Raw genomic sequence first — 23830 nt, forward strand, 5'->3', positions numbered from 1 at the left:
CAGACTAAACCAACAACTTAAAAAAACATGTTATTATTTATCCGAATGAAAGCAAACACAAAGAGCCAGTATCCAGTCAAACACTTTTATTGTTCTAAAAACAGGTAGCATGTCAGTTTAGAGTCATTAGTTAATTCAACATAAAAATCGTTCATTTTCTTGAAAAAAAATAAAATCTCCACAGATCTTTGTTGAAGCAGTTAAAGCCTTGTCGTGTGCAGCAGCAGTACTTACAGCTCGTCATGCATCGGTTAGTGTTTCTTAAAGCCATGAAACATTTGGAATTATTTATAGTGTCTTTTTTTTTTTATACATTCAGTTTTGTAGGGGGTGCGAGGCGGAGGGTGAACCTCTGCCGTGTGAAGCATCGCGTTCTACACATTTTTAATATGATCAAAGTGAAATAAGCAGCATATAGTAACGCAAAGCAGACTAAACTACTTCAGGAAGACACGTTTCTATTCTTCGTTTATAAATGCCTCTACTTTATACAACCACGACCGCCGTCGTCCACAGAATCTCTTAAATCATTGTAAACCGTCACGACAGTAAATCCGTTCCTTTCATACGCAGGTCAGGAAAAGGCAGTGAAATGTATTTACAGGACAAAATAAAACGATCAAGAACGAGTTGATTCAAATCAACATTAAAAAAAAAGAAAAAGAACGTAACACACAGCGTTCATAGGTTAGTCTCGAAAGCCCACCTTAATAAAAGACGGCTCAAAAGAAAAGTGAATTAATACTTGTACTACAAAAACAAAACAGGGATACATCAGTAGTCGGTAACAACTGCATATTGACAGGATAGTAAAACTCTTTCACAGTAACTTTTATTTTAAAAGCGATGAATTAACAAAGACCGTTGAAACTCAAGATGAATGCCGTGTTTCTACCCATAAATATTCCGGGTTAATCTTCCTACAGTAGCTTTGGATGCATCGCACCGTTAAAAAAATCTCTGTCATCGTAACATAAAAATAGAAAACACACTGGTGTAGAATATATTAACGCACAGGCAGGATCTACGTAGTGTGACCTGTGTTTTCATATTTGAGGGTCGGGGGTCATCGAACCTCGCGTGAATTATAGCGTTTCAGTGTAAGTAACAAGCGACGCGTCCAGTTGACGGTCCGTGACGTGCTGCACACTTTTGGAAGAACAAATCCATGTCTACGTAAAAAAAAAGACTAACAATTTGACTTAAGAAATAATTACTTGCCAAAGAAGTACAATTAAAAGCAACGATAGCGTCGATGAAGGCGCTCGTGACCTCGTGTAGCTTAAATCCTGACACGTCTTCACCTCTTTTTTTTCCCCTAAAAGTGCAGCATTGACCGAGAAGTTTCGACAGTGAACGTGAAAACGCCGCCGTTCACTCCTCCTTCCATCTCTGCCCGGAAGCACCAGAAGACACTCTTCATTAACAACAACAAAAATGATTACCTTTAAACTGTTGAAATGTTTTCTTAGTTTGTCAGTGACCTTTGACCTTCCCCATTGTCAACAACGAATAGTGAAAATATTATCAGCTACAACGTCACCAGTGGCTGCACCCGATGTGGTCGAGGTAAGAGGTTAGAGATATATATACGTGGATTACTGAGCGATTTGATTTTCGACTAGGCTTCCAGTTGCTACGGCGACCGTGGGGTCACGAGTAACGGTAACCCCAGGTGGCCTCACAGAGAGGAACGACGTCACGGTTTGGCGGACGAGATGAGGTTGTTGAACCAGGACGCCGCCGACGTCGTCTGGTGCCGCTTCTCGTCGTCGTGCTCCGTCGACTCGCCGTCGTGGAGCAGGAACTGCGTGGACGCGATGGACGTGGGCGACCCCAGGCAGGGGGCCGCTTCCCCGCCCGCGGCCGCCTCGCCCGGGGAGTCCATATTCCAGTGGATTTGGGGTTTGTACCCGGAGGGGCAGCCGTCTTCCAACTCCAGGAAGGGAGCGTCGGGAGCTTGACCCGAGCCGTCGCCGTGGAGTTGAGGTCGCATCTGAGGTCGGTACGCGTTGTCCCCGCTTCCCGGCGGCGGGCCGTCGGTGGAGCCTTCTGGGAAAACCAGCGAAGATCCCGTGGTCTGGATCCCCGTGTAGGTCACGTCCGTGCTGGCCGAATCCAAGGACGAGGCCGACGACTCGGAGGAGTCTGGGTAACGCGGTCGAATGGGACGCTCGTCCGGCACCTGGTTGTAGTAGCGCAGAGACGTCGGCTCGTCCGTGTCGTCCAGCACTTCGTCCTCCTCGTCCTCCTCAGGAATGACCACCAGGACCTCTTTGCTAGAATCCCACTCGGGCTTCTCCACCACGTGGACCAAACTGTGGGAAGACGGCTTCACGTCCAGAGGTCGCTGCTGCGTGTGGACAAGAAAACGGATGAAAATCTGAATTAACAAGTTACATTTCTTCTAGAGAAAGAAGGATGGACACATGAATAATAATAATAATAATAATAATAATAATAATAGTGTGGGTCATAGACGTGCTGCACCTCATCAACAAATTTATACTGATGGGAAAAACTTTTTTTTTCGAGTAATGTAGTTCGTGATTTTATCTGTAGTCCCTAAGTTTAGCCCCTAGGTGGCGCCATTAATGATTTAAATTGAAGCATTTTGTAGCTCAGGGTAAGCAGAATAAATATATATCTTAAAATGACTGTTTTGTACTGCACTTTACCTTTGTTTGGTCATAAACTAAAATAGGTTAAAAAAAACTTGAATTTAATTCTACTACTACAACTTTTACTACTTATACTTCTACTACTTTTACCACTAATTCTACTTTTACTAATAATTCTACTACAAATTCTACCACTGCTTTTACTCCTTACATTTATACTACTAATTCTACTACTCCTTTTACTACTACTACTAATACTTATACTAATTCTACTACTACTTATACTACCAATTCTAATAATACTTATACTTAAACTTTTACTACTAATTCTATTACTACTAATACTTTTACTACCTATACTTATACTACTAATTCTAATTATGCTTTTACTACGTATTGTACAACTGCTTCTATTACCTATACTACTAATTCTACTACTACCAATTCTAATAATACTTATACTTAAACCTTTTCTTCTAATTATTTACTACTTATACTTTTACTACTACTTTTACTACCTATACTTATACTACCAATTTTAATTTTGCTTTTACTACTAATTGTACTATTGCTTCTACTACCTATACTACTAATTCTACTACTTATTCAACTTCTACTTTCACTTCTACTACTTCTATTTCGACTTTTAAGATGAAAGCTTCATTTATCCCACAGTGGGGACAGAACATTACATCACTGCAGCTCAATGTTCCCTTATTTCTCCCTTTTCTTCTGAACTTTTTCCACTCATTACTTTGAATATTAGCAAAATACTCGTTACTCTTTCAGCATCACACTGCTTTTTTTTCTGGAAATGCAAATGTTGTAGTTACAAATATAATAGTTAAGTACGTGGGTCAATACTTTTTAGTTCCCATACGGTCGAGCACATATGGTTCCTGTCTTTTACCGAGTCGAGACTGTGATGCCGTCTGAGTGAGTTTACCTGAGCACTGGACCAATCACCAGGCAGCTTGGGCTCAGGTATGTCGGGATAGAACGCTCTCTTCACCCTGCATCAAAAGAAACATCACACACGTCACTGACTTGCAGTTGATATAAACATCAGCACAGGAACACAAGACTCACCACTTCCGTTTCTTGTAACATATCAACGTGACGAAGGCCAGGAACAGAGCGGTGGTTCCCAGGGAGGCCAAGATCTCCAGGATCAGCCAATCAGCTGTTGGAGAGGAAACACCATTGTTACAATAAAATCCCAGTCCATTCAGTGAAGGTTTCTTTCACGTACTGTAGGGCTCCAGTAAGATGGAAACCGTGGCCCCGGAGTCCTCGCCTGCTGCCGTGTAGGCCTTGACGGTGAATTTATAGGAGCCCAGCGACAGACCCTTAACGGTGTAGTTCCTGATGTCGGGGTCCGGGATGTTGGCTACAATGAAAAGATTTTAAATGGTTATTTCTTTCAAATAAAAGTAATAAAGACAATGAAGGATCAACTTGTGTTGCTGCTACAAACACCTCTTTAAAGTCATGCAAATAAAGCATGGAAATACAAAAATAAAAGCTAAATTGTGAATCTCTTTACAAGCATTTATAACGGGGTTCTTAAATCCGGGGGCCAATTGCGGCCTGTGACATTATATCCTGCAAACCCTGCCCCCCCCCCCATTTATTTTATCAAACGTTATCATTTATCTTTGCTTGTAAAGTTCATTCATTTTCTAACACTTTATCCCTTGTGGGGGTCGCAGGGAGACTGGAGTCTATCCCAGTTGTTTTTGGGGCGAGAGGCAGGGGACACCCTGGACAGGTCACCAGTCGGTCACAGGACACACAAAGACACACAACCATTCACACACACACTCATACCTATGGACAATATCCCCAAGTTCTCAATCAACCTCTGTGCGTTTTTCGACTGTGGGAGGAAACCGGAGTGTCCGGAGTAAACCCACACAACTCTAACCACTGCTTGTAAAGTTAAGATTTATAAAATAAAATAACAACTTTGAGGTTCATAAACACTCGCTGTCATTTGCAATTGCGTGTCAATCATCTACACTGTGGGACACACGACGCTCTTCATTACCGATCAGCTCCTGCTGGGGGCCGTCGTTGATGTAGATGTTGTAGCCGAGGAGGAAGCCTCGTCTGTTGACCGGAGGAACCTCCCCCCAGGTCAGGAGAACGTCAGAGTCCTGTTGAGCGGGCGACAGCTCGGCCACAGGGCCAGAGGGGGCTGTGGGAAGCAGACGGAAAACAAATGTGTAAGAAGGTGCTTCGGGCTGAAAGGACAGGAACCCGCGGGTCGTCCTCCTCACCGAGCTCCTGAGAGAATCCCTGCCAGCGCTGCAGCTCCTCGGAGGAGCAGCCGTACAGAGACATGTCGTACCTCACGCCTGGCTGGAAGTTGGCTGATGGTGAAGGAACAGAACATTAAAAAAGTACATTTGCTGCAGCAACAGAATAAAATTGTAGATAGTCAAATTATCATTATTAAATGTATGAGAACTTTTATTTATTTGTGCATCAATCACCAACTTTGTCTTAATGGACTCAAACTGCTGCCAGGATGTTAAGTCAGGTCAAAAGACTACGTACACTCAGCGAAAGATGTAACCGAGGTTTGATTAGGCATCGTTTTCAAACCTTAAACCATATGTGTCAAACTCAAGGCCCGCGGGCCAAATGTGGCCCGCCATGTGATTTTATGTGGCCCGCCTGCCTTACCTTATATATCTTATTTAGTGCACCACATGCAAGGCTGTGTGCAGCCATTTTTATTTAATTGTAAAATGCTACATCACACATGTTGTTAGCAGCTCACAATTGTTGGTTATACAGTAGTTATGCCCCCTCTCAAGTAATAAATTCAAAGTCATTTAACATTAAGGAGTAGTTACATTTATTTTACATTAGCTTACATTTAGTTACATTTATAAGTTACATCTGGCCCTTTGAGGGGAGCCATTATGATGATGTGGCCCCTGGTGAAAACCAGTTTGACACCCCTGCCTTAAACGAACGCTTTGACAATTGAAAAACATCCATTGGCACCACCTAGTGGTCGATTCAGTAATGTCGTGTTAAAGCCCGGGAGCCACATGCATGACGTCATTGTTAAACCGATAAATCAATCGTGTTTTCAACGACTAGCTGATTTTATGTTGGGATAAAAGATCATAAAAAAAAGAAAAAATGTATTGCCATGAAACCCAAATAACTATAACCAACTAAATAACTAACCATGTCAGAAATAAGTCATGCACACAACTAATAAATAAGAGGGGAACACGTTTCACTATATATATATATATATATATATATATATGTATAAATAAAGATTCATCCTATTAGAATACACAAAGGAAAAAACAATTAATATCCCCAAAAAAATAATAAATAAATGCAATTCGTTGTTTATGTTATTTAGTTTAAAACCTGAATTAAAAAATAATTGAAAAAAAATTGTAATGATACTGTTGTTGGGGAGATTTAGACCCTATCATGATACCAAGGTTGAAAAAAGATGCCGCGACAATATGTCTGAGAGGGTCAAGAGATTCAAAAATAAAAGTGTTACCACCCTTTGAATTCAGATGACTTCACTCAGAATAGATATTTATAAAACGTGTAAATATATATAAACACGAGCATTAATTCTGGTGGTGTGTTGATGTTCATCCAGAAAGACAGGTTACCTGACACCACGGAGACATTAGTTGTTCCTGAGGTCACCTTCATCCACTCCAGTGGACAGTGCAGCTGGCAGAGGGCGTCACGCCACTCAACTACGTAACCACAGCTGCTGTTGCTGCTGCTCAGCCAGAGCAGAGGAAAACCTCCGTCGAAATAAACCGCCTTGGACACCGAGACCAGCTTTCGATCTGGGGGAGATAAAAAGTCAAGAACATCCTCCTGGGGCTCATGAACCGGAGCGTACCTTCGACCTGCAGCGGGAGAACCACGGCAGCAGGTGGTGACTCTCCTGCGATGTTCTTAGCAACAACTGTTGCCATGACCTTGCTGGAGTTCCCGAAATGTGTCACGTGGAGGGAGGTGTTGGTGGAGGGGATTTCAAAGTGTTGGGCTTCCAGCTCCGGGCTCCAAATAGTCACTTGATAAGCGGTTATTCGACCGTGGCTTTGTTTAGCCGTCGCTCGCTAAAGTAAGTCACAAAGAGAAAAACTTTACTCATGGAACATGGAGGTGTTGCTGGCTCCAGGAGTTTTACAATATCTCAAATAATTTGTTAAAAATATAGTAGACCAGGCTTTATTTCTGTGAAAAATGTGATGAAGAATCATTTCACCTTCCACAGGATCGTTCCAGTGCCGTCACTGTTCGTTTGCTGCCAGACGTCTGGAGCCTCCGGAGCTACGACAGAACAACACCAGGAATTATATTATTAATTGAATACCGCTGAAAGATTATTGAAAAAAATATAATTGGCATTACTTTCCAAAATATTGTGATTATTTAAGCGATTATTTTTTATGTCCTATTTTTTAATCTAATAGAATAAATGATTAACTTTACATTAAAATGTTTTTCTCTTTTATTCTGAAGATAAAGTTAAAGTTATTTTTATTATAAAGTCAAATGAAGCTTAAAATAAAGACGGTTTATTTAGTTCCTCTAATCACACTTGTTAACAAGCACAAAATATTCACTGCAAACACTAAAAACTAGTTTAAAAACGTGCTAAAAGTGTAAACATTTATATTTACGAGTCAATTATAAATCATACAAACTTCAGAGTAAAGAAAAGTGAAAACACTAGTCAGTCATTCTTCTTTTTATTTCTCCTGTGTTTGTGCATTTCCTGTCATACATAATAATATATGATCATTTACACATACTCTTTTTTTATAGTCAACATGATCATTAATCCATTTGGATTTAGTCAATCATATAACCACATAAATGAATTGACAGTTTGACATATTGTATATAAAACATTAAAAAACAATTGTCTCATACGTGTGCAGAACACCAATTAAATAACTCACCATATGGTTGGGTTTTGAAAGTATACGTCTGGCTCCAGGTTCCCCATTTCCAAAACTTCTCATGCGATCCACAGCGCACTTGGACGGCATACGTTTGATCCGGATACAGGTTGGGAAGGAAAGCAGAACGCAGGCCGACACCTACGATGGTTTGCTGCGAACAAAAATAAAAATGAATGAACAAATATTTTATAGATAAAAGATGTCAGAAGATTCACGTCGAGCGGTTCAGAGTTCGGTGGAATCAATCATCTTCGTGACTCACCATCGACTGGTTCAGCTGGACTTGGCAGACGAGAGCTACAGAGGAGTAGTTGCTGTTCTCCCACTGCCACGAAACCGTGGCGTTCCAAGCGTTGTTAACGGAGGTCATGGAGACGGGAGCGACCGGGTAAACTGAGAGAAAGAAACGGCAAAAAAACCTCCTTGTTGTCGTGCTTGACTGAGATGAATCAACAACAAGATGTTTTGTATGGAAGTATATCAGTGACATCAGAATATTAGATTAATTACATTTTACATTTCAAACATTGAAACTTTACATTTCTCTATTTCTTTTTTTTAAGAATGACTTTCTTCATCAGTCACGTGAGCGTCCGTGCGTCTCATGATTGGCTGAAAGTTGGATCCAGTAGCTCAATACTGTCTGTCTCAATAATGTCTGGTGACTCCATTATACCGACATTTTTTATACTGAATTTAAAAGACTATTAATAAAAGTATTGCATTTAGAAATGATTGGAATCCCAATATCAAACATGTGTTAAACAATTTAACTAATTTAATTGTTAGTTAAATGATTTAAAAAATGTATATACGTCACAGTAGAGCCTGGAATCCAGTAGAGTCCGGAGTACTAGTAGAGATTGGTATCGGGATCTGAATATTGGGATTCCAATCTTTACTAGGAGAATTCCAGATTCTACTAATAAAAAACAGCTAAACCTTTTAATATAGAAATGATTGAATACTTTTAAATGTTAAATTCAACCATTCAACAGTGTAATGGCGCTGATATACTTCATTGTTTTATAAATCAGGATTTTTTAAAAATGATATTAAGTTGGATGTTCATGATTGGAAACCAGAATAAAAAGTCTTCAGTGAACACGTTACATAAAACGGTCTCTTACGTCGGCTTCTGATCTCGGCAGAGTCGGTCAACACGGACTTGCCAAGAGAATTGACCGCTTCCAAAGTCCAGTTCTCCTCCCAGTGATCCAGACTACAGACTCTCAGCCTGACTTCATTCCTGGGAATTGGTGGGCAGTCCCTGTAAACAAGGAGAAAAAACAAAACAAAGGGAAATTAAATAGAGGTTTGCTGGAAATGTGCAAATGAAGACTGTTTAGGTAAATAAATATTGGCCCACGTAGAGACTATTCCTGTCAAACGCTTGGCCGGCAGCCAGACCACTATCACTTAAACGCTCACTCAGACCACTCAGGTTTTTTTTTCCTACGTGGATTACACTTTTCTCTGAAACACATCGAACAAGTGAACAAAGTCCACCAGACTCTAAAGAGCAAATGGAAAAGTCTAGATTCGTGACAAACATGGTTTCTTTTCTCTTCGTATCAGTCTTTTTGCCCATGATATTGAATTGAAAAGAGAAAAGACTCACGTTTTAGTTCTTGGTTTTTCAGTTTTTAAATCATCAGACTATAAACTAGTTAAAGTACATTTCACGTTATTCTGTCGTACCTTTTGTTCAGGGAGAATTTCGTCTTCCGTCGTCCGTACAGGTGTGTGTCTCTTCCGACGTTCCACTGGCAAACGGCGGAGACCAAGTCACGGGTCTCGCACTCAAACTCCTGGGGCTGAGGCGGATCTATGAGGGACGATTGAACAGTTACAGCAACATAACTTGTCCAGATTGAATGACACCGTCTTAAAAAGAAACTCACATCCGACGAACACGACGGCTCCGGTCATCCTCGACTGGAGGCTGAGACAGACGACGTTTGTTCCGGTTCCACCCGAGGCTCTCTGGGACACCGCGGTGGAGGCGTAACTTCGTCGACTCACGCGAGTGGCGTTCATAAACATGTTGCCGTAACGAAGGGACGCGAACTCGCGACCTTCCTCCACGATGCAGCAGAAGGTCGTGTTGGTCCCGACGGGTACGACCCTGTCCTGGGGGAACATCTGGAACTTGTCGTTGCTCGGCAGATCCATACCTGAACAGGATCATGACACAGATGAACATGGAGAGAGATATACATGTGATGGGCAGATTAAAAATCTTCATTTCCAAATGAATATTCAACCGTTATTCAGAATAATAAAAATCTTGACAGCAATTAAAACCATTACCAAGACACTGGCTGATGCTGAACCACTCCAGATAAATGTTCTTTAATATATCATTTGGAGCCTTGGTCCTGAATAATAATGATTTACTGATTTAAATATTTCTTTTCTAGATTTATACTATCTCTAATACTTTAATAATTTATATATATATATATATAAATAACAGTTTTACTTGTTCTTTTCTATTATTATTATTACTTTTTTCCTCTTTTCTTTTCCTTCACGTCTATTTTGGATAGAAAAAGAAGGTTTGTGTGATTTTTTTATTGTCAAGGGAAAAAATATATATATATATTTCAGCTCAATATGTGTAACATTGGATAAAACAAAATTTGTATTTCATATCAAATCGTTAATTTGGAATCAGGAGTAGGATTAGGGAAGTATTTTGACAGGCACTTAATTCTCAAGACAACTGTTCTCTGTATTATGTTACAACTTCTCAATATATATTTTTACGTTTGGTTATCTTCGTGTTCAAGGCCCTGCTAGTCTGCTTTAGGTAAGAGGATTTCTTTTTTTAAATAGCAGGACATTTAAAATGAAAATATCAATGATCGGTGCAAGCACACTAAGTTCATACAAAACTCTGCAGCCAGAATTCTGAGCCGCTCTAGTAGAAGAACTCACATTTCTCCTTCAAACTCTTCACTGGCTGCCAGTTTCTTTCAGGATCAACTTTAAAATTCTGGTTCTTACTTTCAGATCTATTCATGGTCAGACCTTCCATCAGTGATCTGATCCAGACTTACACCCCAGCTCGGGCTCTGAGGTCTGTGGATCAGAATCTAAGCGCTTTGTGATCCTGGAAAAGCGCTCTAAAAATATAAATTCCTTACTTACCAACTATATTTTTTGATATCTTTGGGACATAAGCAATTCATTATCAGTTTGTTTTGACACCCAGGAATAAAAGTCATGAATCATGAAAATGTTGTTTTCATTATTTGATTCTTGTAAAAAATAGCTCCTTGGCAGGGGTATTTTTTCCATTAAGCATCTTCAAATAATAAAAAATATGTCAAATAATTCCATTTCTGACCCTGCAGAATCTGAGTGCTGCTCCATTCGCTCGTCTTCTCTCCATCTCTGGAACAAACTTGGACAGACAGAGAGGTGCATTCCAGGGGCTCAACCGAGGTCCAGTTCCACATGTGTCGTCCCGTCGCCAAGTCCACAGACGCCGACACAGTCTCCTACAACAACAACAGCAGAAAGAATCCACACACTGTGAGAATACATGAATGTCAAGCATCTTCAGGGGCGAGTGAAGCAACTCAAATATGTTCTGTGTAGCTTCCAATTTCAACTGTATTCCCCAGAGGATGCATCAATGTTTGTGGTTCTCAAGGATTTGACTGAAGGTTCTCCTTCGTTTAACAAGGTTTCAAATGTCAAAAAAGTCTCTCACGTAGAAAACTGTTTCGTTGAGTTCAGTCCGAAGTATCATGACGTCGAACGAAGCGGCTCCACCGCCCACCCAGGATATGGACAGCTGCTGGGTATCCATGTTTGTTGAGAGACTCACTTGCTCGGGGACCGTCAGAACTGTTGAATGACATCAACACACACTGAGGTTTATTGGATGGACCAGAACATGTGATTATCCAGCTCCAGATGGTGCTTGAAGGATTTTCAAACACCAAATTCATTTGCAATAATCCAAAAGGACTGCTCGTTATTAGTTATTTTTAATTGTAGCAGTAGTCATGTGTTGATGAAGCTTCATGAAACAGTGTCATGTTGTTCAGAGGTCAGTAGGTGGCGCCATCCGTTTAAAAATGATGTTTCATTAGAACAGTTGTTCAAAACAAAGAAAAATAGTGCAGAGACAGCATCTAGTGGACTCTGAAGATAATGACACCATTTCATGAAGCTTCATCAACACATCACTACCATCTAGTGGACTCTGAAGATAATGACACCATTTCATGAAGCTTCATCAACACATCACTACCATCTAGTGGACTCTGAAGATAATGACACCATTTCATGAAGCTTCATCAACACATCACTACCATCTAGTGGACTCTGAAGATAATGACACCGTTTCATGAAGCTTCATCGACACATCACTACCATCTAGTGGACTCTGAAGATAATGACACTGTTTCATGAAGCTTCATCAACACATCACTACCATCTAGTGGACTCTGAAGATAATGACACTGTTTCATGAAGCTTCATCAACACATCGCTACCATCTAGTGGACTCTGAAGATAATGACACTGTTTCATGAAGCTTCATCAACACATCACTACCATCTAGTGGACTCTGAAGATAATGACACTGTTTCATGAAGCTTCATCAACACATCACTACCATGTAGTGGTCTCTGAAGATAATGACACTGTTTCATGAAGCTTCATCAACACATCACTATCATCTAGTGGACTCTGAAGATAATGACACTGTTTCATGACGCTTCATCAACACATCACTACCATCTAGTGGACTCTGAAGATAATGACACTGTTTCATGAAGCTTCATCAACACATCACTACCATGTAGTGGACTCTGAAGATAATGACACTGTTTCATGACGCTTCATCAACACATCACTACCATCTAGTGGACTCTGAAGATAATGACACTGTTTCATGAAGCTTCATCAACACATCACTACCATCTAGTTGACTCTGATGATAATGACACTGTTTCATGACGCTTCATCAACACATCACTACCATCTAGTGGACTCTGAAGATAATGACAGTGTTTCATGAAGCTTCATCAACACATCACTACCATCCAGTGGACTCTGAAGATAATGACACTGTTTCATGAAGCTTCATCGACACATCACTACCATCCAGTGGACTCTGAAGATAATGACACTGTTTCATGACGCTTCATCAACACATCACTAATGAATAGTAATGGTTCTTGTGTAGGGAGCCAATTTAAACAAGGCTACTCGTGAGGAAATATAATCAACAGAAGTCTGTTGTATTTATTCAGGTTAGTTTATAAAGGTTCTGAAAGTCCAAGATTAAATTCACTCTACATCACACAATTCATCAAGTTTTCGTTTCCAGACAGTAAGAAAGTTAATACTTACCATCTTTGGAATGTGTTTGCGACACACAAAAGCTCACAAGAAAACAGACGAGCCACCCTGGGCTATAGTTTAGCCGAGAGGACGGCATGATAGTGGAGGAGTTTCTTTCTCTGTGGCGAAAACCTTCTCCTCTATAACGACACCATTACAGTCGTCAGGAAAAAGGAGGTCAGCCTGTGGGACAAACAAGAAGAGAGATTTGAATGCATTATTGAGGATCTAAACAAAATAAAAGTGAGTTTGAAGCTCGCCGACCAACTCAAAAACAAGATGTTATTTATGGCTGTAGTGAAAAACACTTATATCAGGATGCGATTCAATACGATATATTTAGACACACTTTGATAATTTTCGTAACGATTTTAGGGACACTGAATTTTAGTGACAGCTTTTGATCGTTCCCATTCTCTTTTGGTTGAATTGATAAAACTAAACATCAGCTTTAATAGCAGCTGGAGCCGGATGTACAATATCCTCTCGTCCTCAGTCATCACCGAGATTCCATTGTTCCCTTATTTGCTGTAATGACGGGCGGCAGTGATTCATATTGCAAGTTTTGCGACCACAAAATAAACTCAAACAGTGAATATTTGCATTTTAATAAAAAAAAAAGATTTCATTTCACACACACACACTTAATTGAATATAAATAAAAAACAACATATTTATTGAGAAAAAATAAAATGAACTGAAATACAAATACATGAATCAGACAGAATGGTAACGCATGAGAGAGTTCCCTTTCAGAATTAAATTAACTTCTCGTTGACTTTTGATTACATTATGTTTTCATTCGAGTCCGAGTGTTGCGAGTATATTAATCAAAATGGAAAAAAGGCGACTAAAAAAAACGTTTCAACATCTAATACCAGGGCGTCGGTTCGCATTTGTTAATATTAGGTTAACTCATGACACAAACCGTTTTGCAATCTCTAACGATACTTGATCAGCAGGTGCTTGTTAACCATTGAGTAAGACGGGATAAGAAGTTAGTCTGGTTCCTCCGGGACAAGCAGAGACACGTGGAGAAGAAACAATAATGCCCATCCTTCGCTGCCAATCCCAAAATATCGTTTGCTTTTGTCAATAGAAATGTAATTATGTAGGTAACAGAAAACGATTATTTGGTTTAGTATTAATGTCTGTATAAAAGGGCTGTCAAGTCATATTTTTTCTTAAGCCAAACTAATTAAATTCACTCATTCCCCCCAAAAAACCTAATTTATCTTGCATGTCCATTATATCGTAGATCCTGGCAGGAGGCTCGTCTTGCACGGACAAGGTTAACAAAGACCTCCTGTGTGTCCGACCTCAAAAATCATCACCTCCTGACGAAATTTAGTGCCACAGCTTAACATAAATACAGCTGCGCTGGGCAAACGTTTCCACATGCGTGGGTTTGTGCTAAATATGCTGCCGAGCGTGTTACCGTATGTGGGTGTGCCACGAGTTAAAACAGTACTTATCTGCTCCAGTAACCCCAAATGTTTTTTTTTTATAAATACAAGACCCATCACGTCCTTGTGCTTAAAAGAGCAAAAGAACTTGGAGAGACGGGAGATGCATCTTCTGGGAAATCCGACAGAGAAACTGATAGTTGCTGATTCACGACGCTTGGATCGATACTGCTCTGCTGAGGTCGGCCGTTCGTCCACAAGCCTCCGATAATTGAACCCGCAAGAAATACGTTTGATGACTAAAGGCTTGGGTTCACCTGGTTTTCTTCTTATTTTAACGGCCATGACAATAGTTGCCAAGAAAAGTGAATTTAATGGTGAAATAACGCAAACAAAGTTAGTTTCCATGGATGAATAAAGCATTCACTACAACAATTATCACCGAAATACGCTCGTATTCAAATAGGAAATACATTTGAGGATATAGAAACGTTTGCTCTACGTGCTATTAAAACTACTTAGGCATGTGTGTAGATCAATATGATAACACATTTAAAAAAAGTCCAACAAATTAGTAAATTGATTTGTGGGTCTGTTTGGATAGTAGTTCAAGGTTTGGTTGAAAACTGCGCTGCAAACCACTTATATTGACCTTCAAACTCAAATGCTTTTTATTTGTGTCGTCTGACTAGTTTGACTTGGCGACCTCAATTGTCGGGAAACATAGCCTTGAAATAAATCCTGGAATCAGTGACATTTCAACTAGGAGTGTAAGAGAATATCAGTACAGCTCAGTATGTTACGATACTTTATCGATATTCAACAGAATTTTAGTTTTTTTGAAGTACTTGTTTTTTTGCATTTGGATAACATTTTATTTTTATCATAGCCGTTTTACAGTTTATATTTTAATAGCGTGTTGTTAATTTAAATAATTCAACTTTAAAAAAAAAAAAGTATAACAAGTAACAATCAAATGTTTAGAGCGTTTGTTAATTATTTATTTTTTTGTTTAAATCAAACTTCTGGTTGTTAGAAGGCAGCAGTCATTACGTCCTCCGCAGCAAAAGTAAGAATGAGATCCTGTGAGATCCCTGCGATGACTGAGGATGAGAGGATACAGTGAGTCCAGCAGCTTTTAAAGCTGATGTTTGGACATATTTTGGTTTGAAAACAAATGAAAGCAGTTACGACGTCGTGAAGATTCATGTGGTCTGTAAATACTACAATGCCAGAGTCAAGTACTGGACAATACTACACATATATGCTTGTTACTACACTCTCACAACACCAGAGTCAAGTACTGGACAATACTACACATATATACTTGTTACTACACTATCACAACACCAGAGTCAAGTACTGGACAATACTACACATATATACTTGTTACTACACTATCACAACACCAGAGTCAAGTACTGGACAATACTACACATATATACTTGTTACTACACTATCACAACACCAGAGTCAAGTACTGGACAATACTACACATATATACTTGTTACTACACTATCACAACACCAGAGTCAAGTACTGGACAATACTACACATATATACTTGTTACTACACTATCACAACGACAGAGTCAAGTACTGGACAATACTATACATATATACTTGTTACTACACTATCACAACACCAGAGTCAAGTACTGGACAATACTACACATATATACTTGTTACTACACTATCACAACGACAGAGTCAAGTACTGGACAATACTATACATATATACTTGTTACTACACTATCACAACGCCAGAGTCAAGTACTGGACAATACTACACATATATACTTGTTACTACACTATCACAACGCCAGAGTCAAGTACTGGACAATACTACACATATATACTTATTACTACACTATCACAACACCAGGGTCAAGTACTGGACAATACTACACATATATACTTGTTACTACACTATCACAACACCAGAGTCAAGTACTGGACAATACTACACATATATACTTGTTACTACACTATCACAACACCAGAGTCAAGTACTGGACAATACTACACATATATACTTGTTACTACACTATCACAACACCAGAGTCAAGTACTGGACAATACTACACATATATACTTGTTACTACACTATCACAACGACAGAGTCAAGTACTGGACAATACTATACATATATACTTGTTACTACACTATCACAACACCAGAGTCAAGTACTGGACAATACTACACATATATACTTGTTACTACACTATCACAACGACAGAGTCAAGTACTGGACAATACTATACATATATACTTGTTACTACACTATCACAACGCCAGAGTCAAGTACTGGACAATACTACACATATATACTTGTTACTACACTATCACAACGCCAGAGTCAAGTACTGGACAATACTACACATATATACTTATTACTACACTATCACAACACCAGGGTCAAGTACTGGACAATACTACACATATATACTTGTTACTACACTATCACAACACCAGAGTCAAGTACTGGACAATACTACACATATATACTTGTTACTACACTATCACAACACCAGAGTCAAGTACTGGACAATACTACACATATATACTTGTAACTACACTATCACAACACCAGAGTCAAGTACTGGACAATACTACACATATATACTTATTACTACACTATCACAACACCAGGGTCAAGTACTGGACAATACTACACATATATACTTGTTACTACACTATCACAACACCAGAGTCAAGTACTGGACAATACTACACATATATACTTGTTACTACACTATCACAACACCAGAGTCAAGTACTGGACAATACTACACATATATACTTGTTACTACACTATCACAACACCAGAGTCAAGTACTGGACAATACTACACATATATACTTGTTACTACACTATCACAACGACAGAGTCAAGTACTGGACAATACTATACATATATACTTGTTACTACACTATCACAACACCAGAGTCAAGTACTGGACAATACTACACATATATACTTGTTACTACACTATCACAACGACAGAGTCAAGTACTGGACAATACTATACATATATACTTGTTACTACACTATCACAACGCCAGAGTCAAGTACTGGACAATACTACACATATATACTTGTTACTACACTATCACAACGCCAGAGTCAAGTACTGGACAATACTACACATATATACTTATTACTACACTATCACAACACCAGGGTCAAGTACTGGACAATACTACACATATATACTTGTTACTACACTATCACAACACCAGAGTCAAGTACTGGACAATACTACACATATATACTTGTTACTACACTATCACAACACCAGAGTCAAGTACTGGACAATACTACACATATATACTTGTAACTACACTATCACAACACCAGAGTCAAGTACTGGACAATACTACACATATATCCTTGTTACTACACTATCACAACACCAGAGTCAAGTACTGGACAATACTACACATATATCCTTGTTACTACACTATCACAACACCAGAGTCAAGTACTGGACAATACTACACATATATCCTTGTTACTACACTATCACAACACCAGAGTCAAGTACTGGACAATACTACACTATCACAACACCAGAGTCAAGTACTGGACAATACTACACTATCACAACACCAGAGTCAAGTACTGGACAATACTACACTATCACAACACCAGAGTCGAGTAATCGACAATACTATAACTATATCCCTTTTCCTACAGCATCACGATATATTGTCTCATTGCCCCTATATGGTGATATGTATTGTATCACTAGATTCTTGCCAATACTGACCTAGAGCTGGGTTTCGAACTTCGGTTCTTTTGTGGCACAGACCGGAATGCTCCAAAAGTAACAAGTTTCGATGCCAACATGTGATAAAAACTTTACAATGTGAATTTACCAAAGTTCAATACGTAAATAAAGATTTATACTATGTGTAATGTCATTTTCTTTCCCTTAGAATTGATCTAATACTATTCGTATGTAGAAAAATGTATAGTTTGGAAAACGGTAGCAAAGTTAGGGATTCAGTATCAGAACCGGTGATGAACATTTTCGATCCACACACAGCCCTATACTTACCCCTGTGTAAAACCAACTTTAAATCCAAAATAACCTGTTAATACTCAAAATATAATTCAGAAACATGTATACAAGAGTGTACAAAAACATGTTAGGTTAAATGACTATAAATAGAGCTATAGAAGACAAAAGTACGACTATAAAAAAAACATGGTGATAATGCATAATATATAATCTGAAGTTCGAAGGAAAATGCGTCGGTTTGCACGTCAGTATTTAAAGTGATCAAATATTTATCCGTCATCCATCTCTGGCACAGTACCACCTCTTTGGAAACGAACACGCCACCTCCCATTACTTACTGGATTTACACCCCATTGTATCCTGACACTCCTAAAAACAACCGACTACCGTGTTTATCAAAGCATGTCAACCACAGAACTTTCTGTCTGTGGTTATTTCAACAGCTGCAAACTTTGTATTGCATTTATACTTTATAATTATTATAATTATTGTTTATACTATATTGCAATATTTTTAACTTATAAATATTTGTATTTATACTTTTTATATATACATCTCTCTGCTGTGTTTTTAACGGTTCAGTTTCACTGCTGTGTTTTCTGTGCAATGACAATAAAAGAAGGTCTAAAGTCTAAAGTCTAGACTTAAAAACAGGGATAAGCTCATGAACTGGATACGAAAACGGCGACAATGTTTTAACACAGACTTCAAGAGAGACCAGTTATATATATATAATCCAGTTGTATTTTTAAAAGCTCTAAAATAGAGCATTCCCGTCCCACCGAAGACAAAAATAAACATGCTGACCAAAAGCAGACCAAACGAACATCCTCTCATCTCTTTCAAAGAGACTCTTTAGAGTAACGGTTCAACAATTTACAAGAGCGTCCACATTTAAGAAGCAAGAGGGTCGACTTCCTTTAAAGTATTCCATAAACCGGGCGACTCGCCCGCTCTGAACCTTCAGTCGTTCGCAGCATCATTACTCTTCCGTGAGACGACCGCGGCGAAAAAAACAACCGCACACTTTTAGTAAGTATATCGTGGACTGAAATCCGATCCTGAAACTCTGTCGCTCCTGAGACCTCGGAGCAGGACTTGGTGCACATGTTACTATGAGAGCTGGAGTCTGTGTGAAAGGTCAGGGATGTGACCTCATGAGAGAAAGAACATTCAGTCTGCCGCGAGAGTCACTTGGCCGTCGCCCAAACAAACGCTTCCTTCCTTCCCCCGACGCCACAGTTCTGAATGAATGTAGAACCTGGACGGGAGGAAAAAAAAGCGAGGGGAGGATTCGGTTGCAAAATTAAAGATCCCCCGGGTAAACAAACACTCACGGAAGAACGCTCGTATCCTCAAGTATGAAAACACGCGGTGTTGAGACTTCTGGACGTGCTGTAAAAGGATTTGTCTCTAAGAAAACACATGTTGTAGCCATGGTACTACCAGGGTCTCAGATCCATGACTCAGCAGGATTTGAAGGTTTATCAGGATGGTGACTTAACAGGAAACAACCTTTAGTTGACCCGATCCGCCGATTGAAATAACTTTGAGCTGTTCTTGACCGGATATACTTTGAATATCACAAGATTTTGGATGTTTTTTTTGAAACTATACGACTTGTGGTTCATTTATGACATTATTATCGATCGGATAATGTGGAATTAACTAACACTTTTAAACAACACATCTTTGAATTCAACTACTGTAAGAATGTTTTTCAATTTCAGGATTAATAGCGTTTGCATCTTATCATGAATTATCGATGATCGTATTCATTACCGTCATTATGACCACGAGCTTGTGAATAATGAAGTACAATACGAAGCTGCGAGTACAGAAGGAGGGCAAAGAGTTCTTTTACCCTTAAATTTTCATCAAGAAAAGAATCCATATCCTAACATCCGACGATAAAGTTCACCCAGAATTCTAAATTGGGATAATTTACAGAGTAATCTGTTCTTTTTTTAGAGTTATAGACAAAGATGTTTGTTCATTTTAATGTACAGTCTCTCAAGTATCTAAAGTCTTTTCTTATCAAGTGTCAATGTGCAAGAAAGAACCAGGCTTATAACTGGGCTACTTTAGGTTAAAAAAAAACAATAATAAAAAATATAAAAAAAACACAAAACTTCAAGTCAATTCCTGTGACTTGTTCTCACGAGGAGAGATTCTTGATTCATGTTACAGTGAGTCTCTTTACTGACTACCTTTTTATTAAAACTCCTGTAAAAGTAGTGCTTTACGTAAACTTCCCACTGCGTGACGACAAGCGATAATACTCTATGACATGCTCCATTAATCACAACATGATTGGGATCTTATAATCCATGCGTTTGTGTCTTCTCGTTTTAACGTTGTAACAGATTATTTTGGTGTCTAAACAAGAAGGATGTGTCTCCAGTTCACTGTGCCTGCAGTTCATACAAAACTCTGCAGCCAGAATTCTGAGCCGCTCTAGTAGAAGAACTCACATTTCTCCTTCAAACTCTTCACTGGCTGCCAGTTTCTTTCAGGACCATTTTAAAATTCTGGTTCTTACTTTCAGATCTATTCATGGTCAGACCTTCCATCAGTGATCTGATCCAGACTTACACCCCAGCTCGGGCTCTGAGGTCCGTGGATCAGAATCTACTGATGGTTCCTGAACTTCAGGACCAGAGGAGAGAAATCCTCCCAGACTGTTGCTCCTAAGCTTTGGAACTATCTCTGTGTTTGATGATCAACTGACTCCTTCAAGAAACATCTGTGTTTGATGATCTACTGACTCCTTCAAGAAACATCTGTGTTTAATGATCTACTGACACCTTCAAGAAACATCTGTGTTTGATGATCTACTGACTCCTTCAAGAAACATCTGTGTTTGATGATCTACTGACTCCTTCAAGAAACATCTGTGTTTAATGATCTACTGACTCCTTCAAGAAACATCTGTGTTTGATGATCTACTGACTCCTTCAAGAAACATCTGTGTTTGATGATCTACTGACTCCTTCAAGAAACATCTGTTTTTGATGATCTACTGACTCCTTCAAGAAACATCTGTGTTTGATCTGTGTTTGATGATCTACTGACTCCTTCAAGAAACATCTGTGTTTGATGATCTACTGACTCCTTCAAGAAACATCTGTGTTTGATGATCTACTGACTCCTTCAAGAAACATCTGTGTTTAATGATATACTGACTCCTTCAAGAAACATCTGTGTTTGATGATCTACTGACTCCTTCAAGAAACATCTGTGTTTGATGATCTACTGACTCCTTCAAGAAACATCTGAAGACACTTTTATTTGAGCTTTTCCCTGATTTTCTGTGTTTTTGCCGAGCCCATTTGAAAGGCAATGGTTTTAAGTGATACTAAAGCTTCACCATCTGAATGAGGGTTCTGTTCTGAATATTAAAGGGTACAAAGCAGAAATGTTTATAGTGATATAGAGCAGCTTTATAACATGTTAGTGGCATCATGCCATGAGTTATCGAATTCAGATTTTGAAATTATAAACATACATCTTTAAAGTTGAGAATTTAAAGGGAAAGAAATTGTGAATTCAAAGATTAGCATAGATACTTTCACTTTCTGATGCTTTCAGAACATTTCTTACCTTTGCAGCAGTATTTGTTCTTTTAACAAATGTGTTTTTGCAGTCTCCGATGTAATAATATAAACTAGGAAATCTACTAAAACTACTTGGAATCATTAAAAATGTTCTATACCAGTACTGATAACAATAAGTTTAACACCAGTTACTGAATAATACAGAATTAAAATTAGACATAGTACAAATCTTGAGTTTATTTTAACATCTTAGGAAAACAACCTTTTATCTCTCAGATAAAAATAAATAATTTCCACCTTTAACTTTTGACCAGATTACAAATGACAGATGAAAATATATTTCAAATTTTTGTGATATAAGAATGATATAAAAAATAAATAATGATTTTTTCTTTATTATTCTGCCTCCTATTGCCCTTGTGAACATTTTAACTTCTTAAACTATAATAATTATTTTTTTTAAACGACCACGTTCTTATAGGACATGAATGTGACAGATTTAATAGTCATGGTTTAACCAAAGTTTTGTAAAGTCTTAACTTGATACTTAAAAATCAAAAAATGTTAAAAATATACATTTTAAAAATAAAATATTTACATGTGTAATATAAAAAATTAAATCTGAACATGTGAAAGACAGACAGACAAATACATAAGATGTACAATTTAATTTAAGATAAAAATAATAAATGTAACTCCATCCTTCAGTATTGCAGTGCGCACACGCACACGCACATACAACAGCTAGCTTAACAGCGACGTTAGCTTCCATCAACATCCCACATGAAACCTAAACAAACTATTACAGTTTTAACCAGCATTACCTTGAGATGTTCGTCGTGTCTTCAGGTCGGTCTGAGGAACCCGTAAAAACGTTGAGTGTTGCCGGGAAAAGAGACTCGAGGCAGGCGTGAGCTCGACACTCGCTGCTCTGTGTTGTGCTAACATAACATCCCACAGGATCCTCCGAGGGGAGCGTTACTGGAAGAGGGCGATGACGCGCTTTGACTGACAGTCGCGCTGGCCAATCACGTTTGAGGTGCACTGCGCCAGAAGGGCGTCGTCGTATAGCATCAATTATTATTATTATTATGTCATTGTTTTTAGTTTATTGTTTCAATTTTTTTGTCACATTATTATGAATATTATTTTTTTATTATTGTTGTTATTATTATTATTATTATTATTATTATTTATTTTTTTTTATATTTATTTTATTTTCTATTAATATTATTACTATTTATTTATTTTATTATTGTTACTACCATTATTATTATTATTATTATTATTATTATTATTATTATTGTTATTGTTATTGTTATTATTATTATTATTATTATTATTATTATTATTGTTATTGTTATTATTATTATTATTATTATTATTATTATTATTATTATTATTATTGTTATTGTTATTGTTATTATTATTATTATTATTATTATTATTACTAGTAGTAGTAGTAGTCGTAGTCGTAGTCGTAGTCGTAGTAGTAGTAGTAGTAGTAGTAGTAGTAGTAGTAGTAGGTTAGGTTAGGTAGAACTGTATTGATCCCTCAGGAGGTCTCCTAGTAGTAGTAATAGTAGTAGTAGTAGTAATAGTAGCAGTAGTAGTAGTAGTAGTAGTAGTAGTAGTAGTAGTCGTAGTAGTAGTAGTAGTTGTAAGTAAGTAAGTAATGGTTATTTCTAAAGCGCCTTTCTAGGCCTCGGTCACAAAGCGCTTTACCAATCACTTACACAATACACGGTTAAAATATATACTATAAAAGATTGAAAAGATTAATATTATAACAATAAGATAAATATAAATTAAATAAGATGAGACGGATAAAATTACATTAAAGTCGGCACATCGATAAAATTAAATCGGGTAATTTA

At 38.2% G+C, this 23830-nt stretch overlaps 1 protein-coding gene across 1 annotated transcript; it reads right to left on the reverse strand.

Annotated features, from left to right (window-relative positions):
• Positions 1 to 71: 71 nt before the first annotated feature.
• lifra (LIF receptor subunit alpha a) lies at positions 72 to 23132 on the reverse strand. The gene is made up of 18 exons (XM_087812276.1): positions 22778 to 23132; positions 12974 to 13147; positions 11322 to 11458; positions 10953 to 11106; positions 9502 to 9774; positions 9299 to 9425; positions 8728 to 8867; positions 7860 to 7990; positions 7595 to 7748; positions 6895 to 6959; positions 6526 to 6745; positions 6284 to 6469; positions 4904 to 4996; positions 4672 to 4821; positions 3874 to 4011; positions 3711 to 3804; positions 3568 to 3634; positions 72 to 2353 (listed from the first exon to the last, which is right to left on the reverse strand). Exons 2-18 carry the CDS (start codon positions 13059 to 13061, stop codon positions 1700 to 1702), a joined length of 2871 nt encoding a protein of 956 aa, XP_087668402.1. The 5' UTR covers positions 13062 to 13147; positions 22778 to 23132; the 3' UTR covers positions 72 to 1699.
• Between the last annotated feature and the right edge of the window lie 698 nt (positions 23133 to 23830).

This window comes from Callionymus lyra, chromosome 1 (genome assembly GCF_982586985.1).
Source record: "Callionymus lyra chromosome 1, fCalLyr1.hap1.1, whole genome shotgun sequence".
In the NCBI taxonomy this organism is placed as follows: domain Eukaryota; kingdom Metazoa; phylum Chordata; class Actinopteri; order Syngnathiformes; family Callionymidae; genus Callionymus; species Callionymus lyra.

Bases quoted from the DNA above. Each gene is read 5' to 3' on its own strand.
- lifra (XM_087812276.1), bottom strand. From the start codon at position 13,061: ATGCCGTCCTCTCGGCTAAACTATAGCCCAGGGTGGCTCGTCTGTTTT. The intron at 11,107-11,321 runs GTGAGAGACTTT...TTGTTGTTGTAG, and splicing joins TCAACGAAACAGTTTTCTAC to GAGACTGTGTCGGCGTCTGT. The intron at 6,470-6,525 runs GTACGCTCCGGT...TATCTCCCCCAG, and splicing joins TCTCCCGCTGCAGGTCGAAG to ATCGAAAGCTGGTCTCGGTG.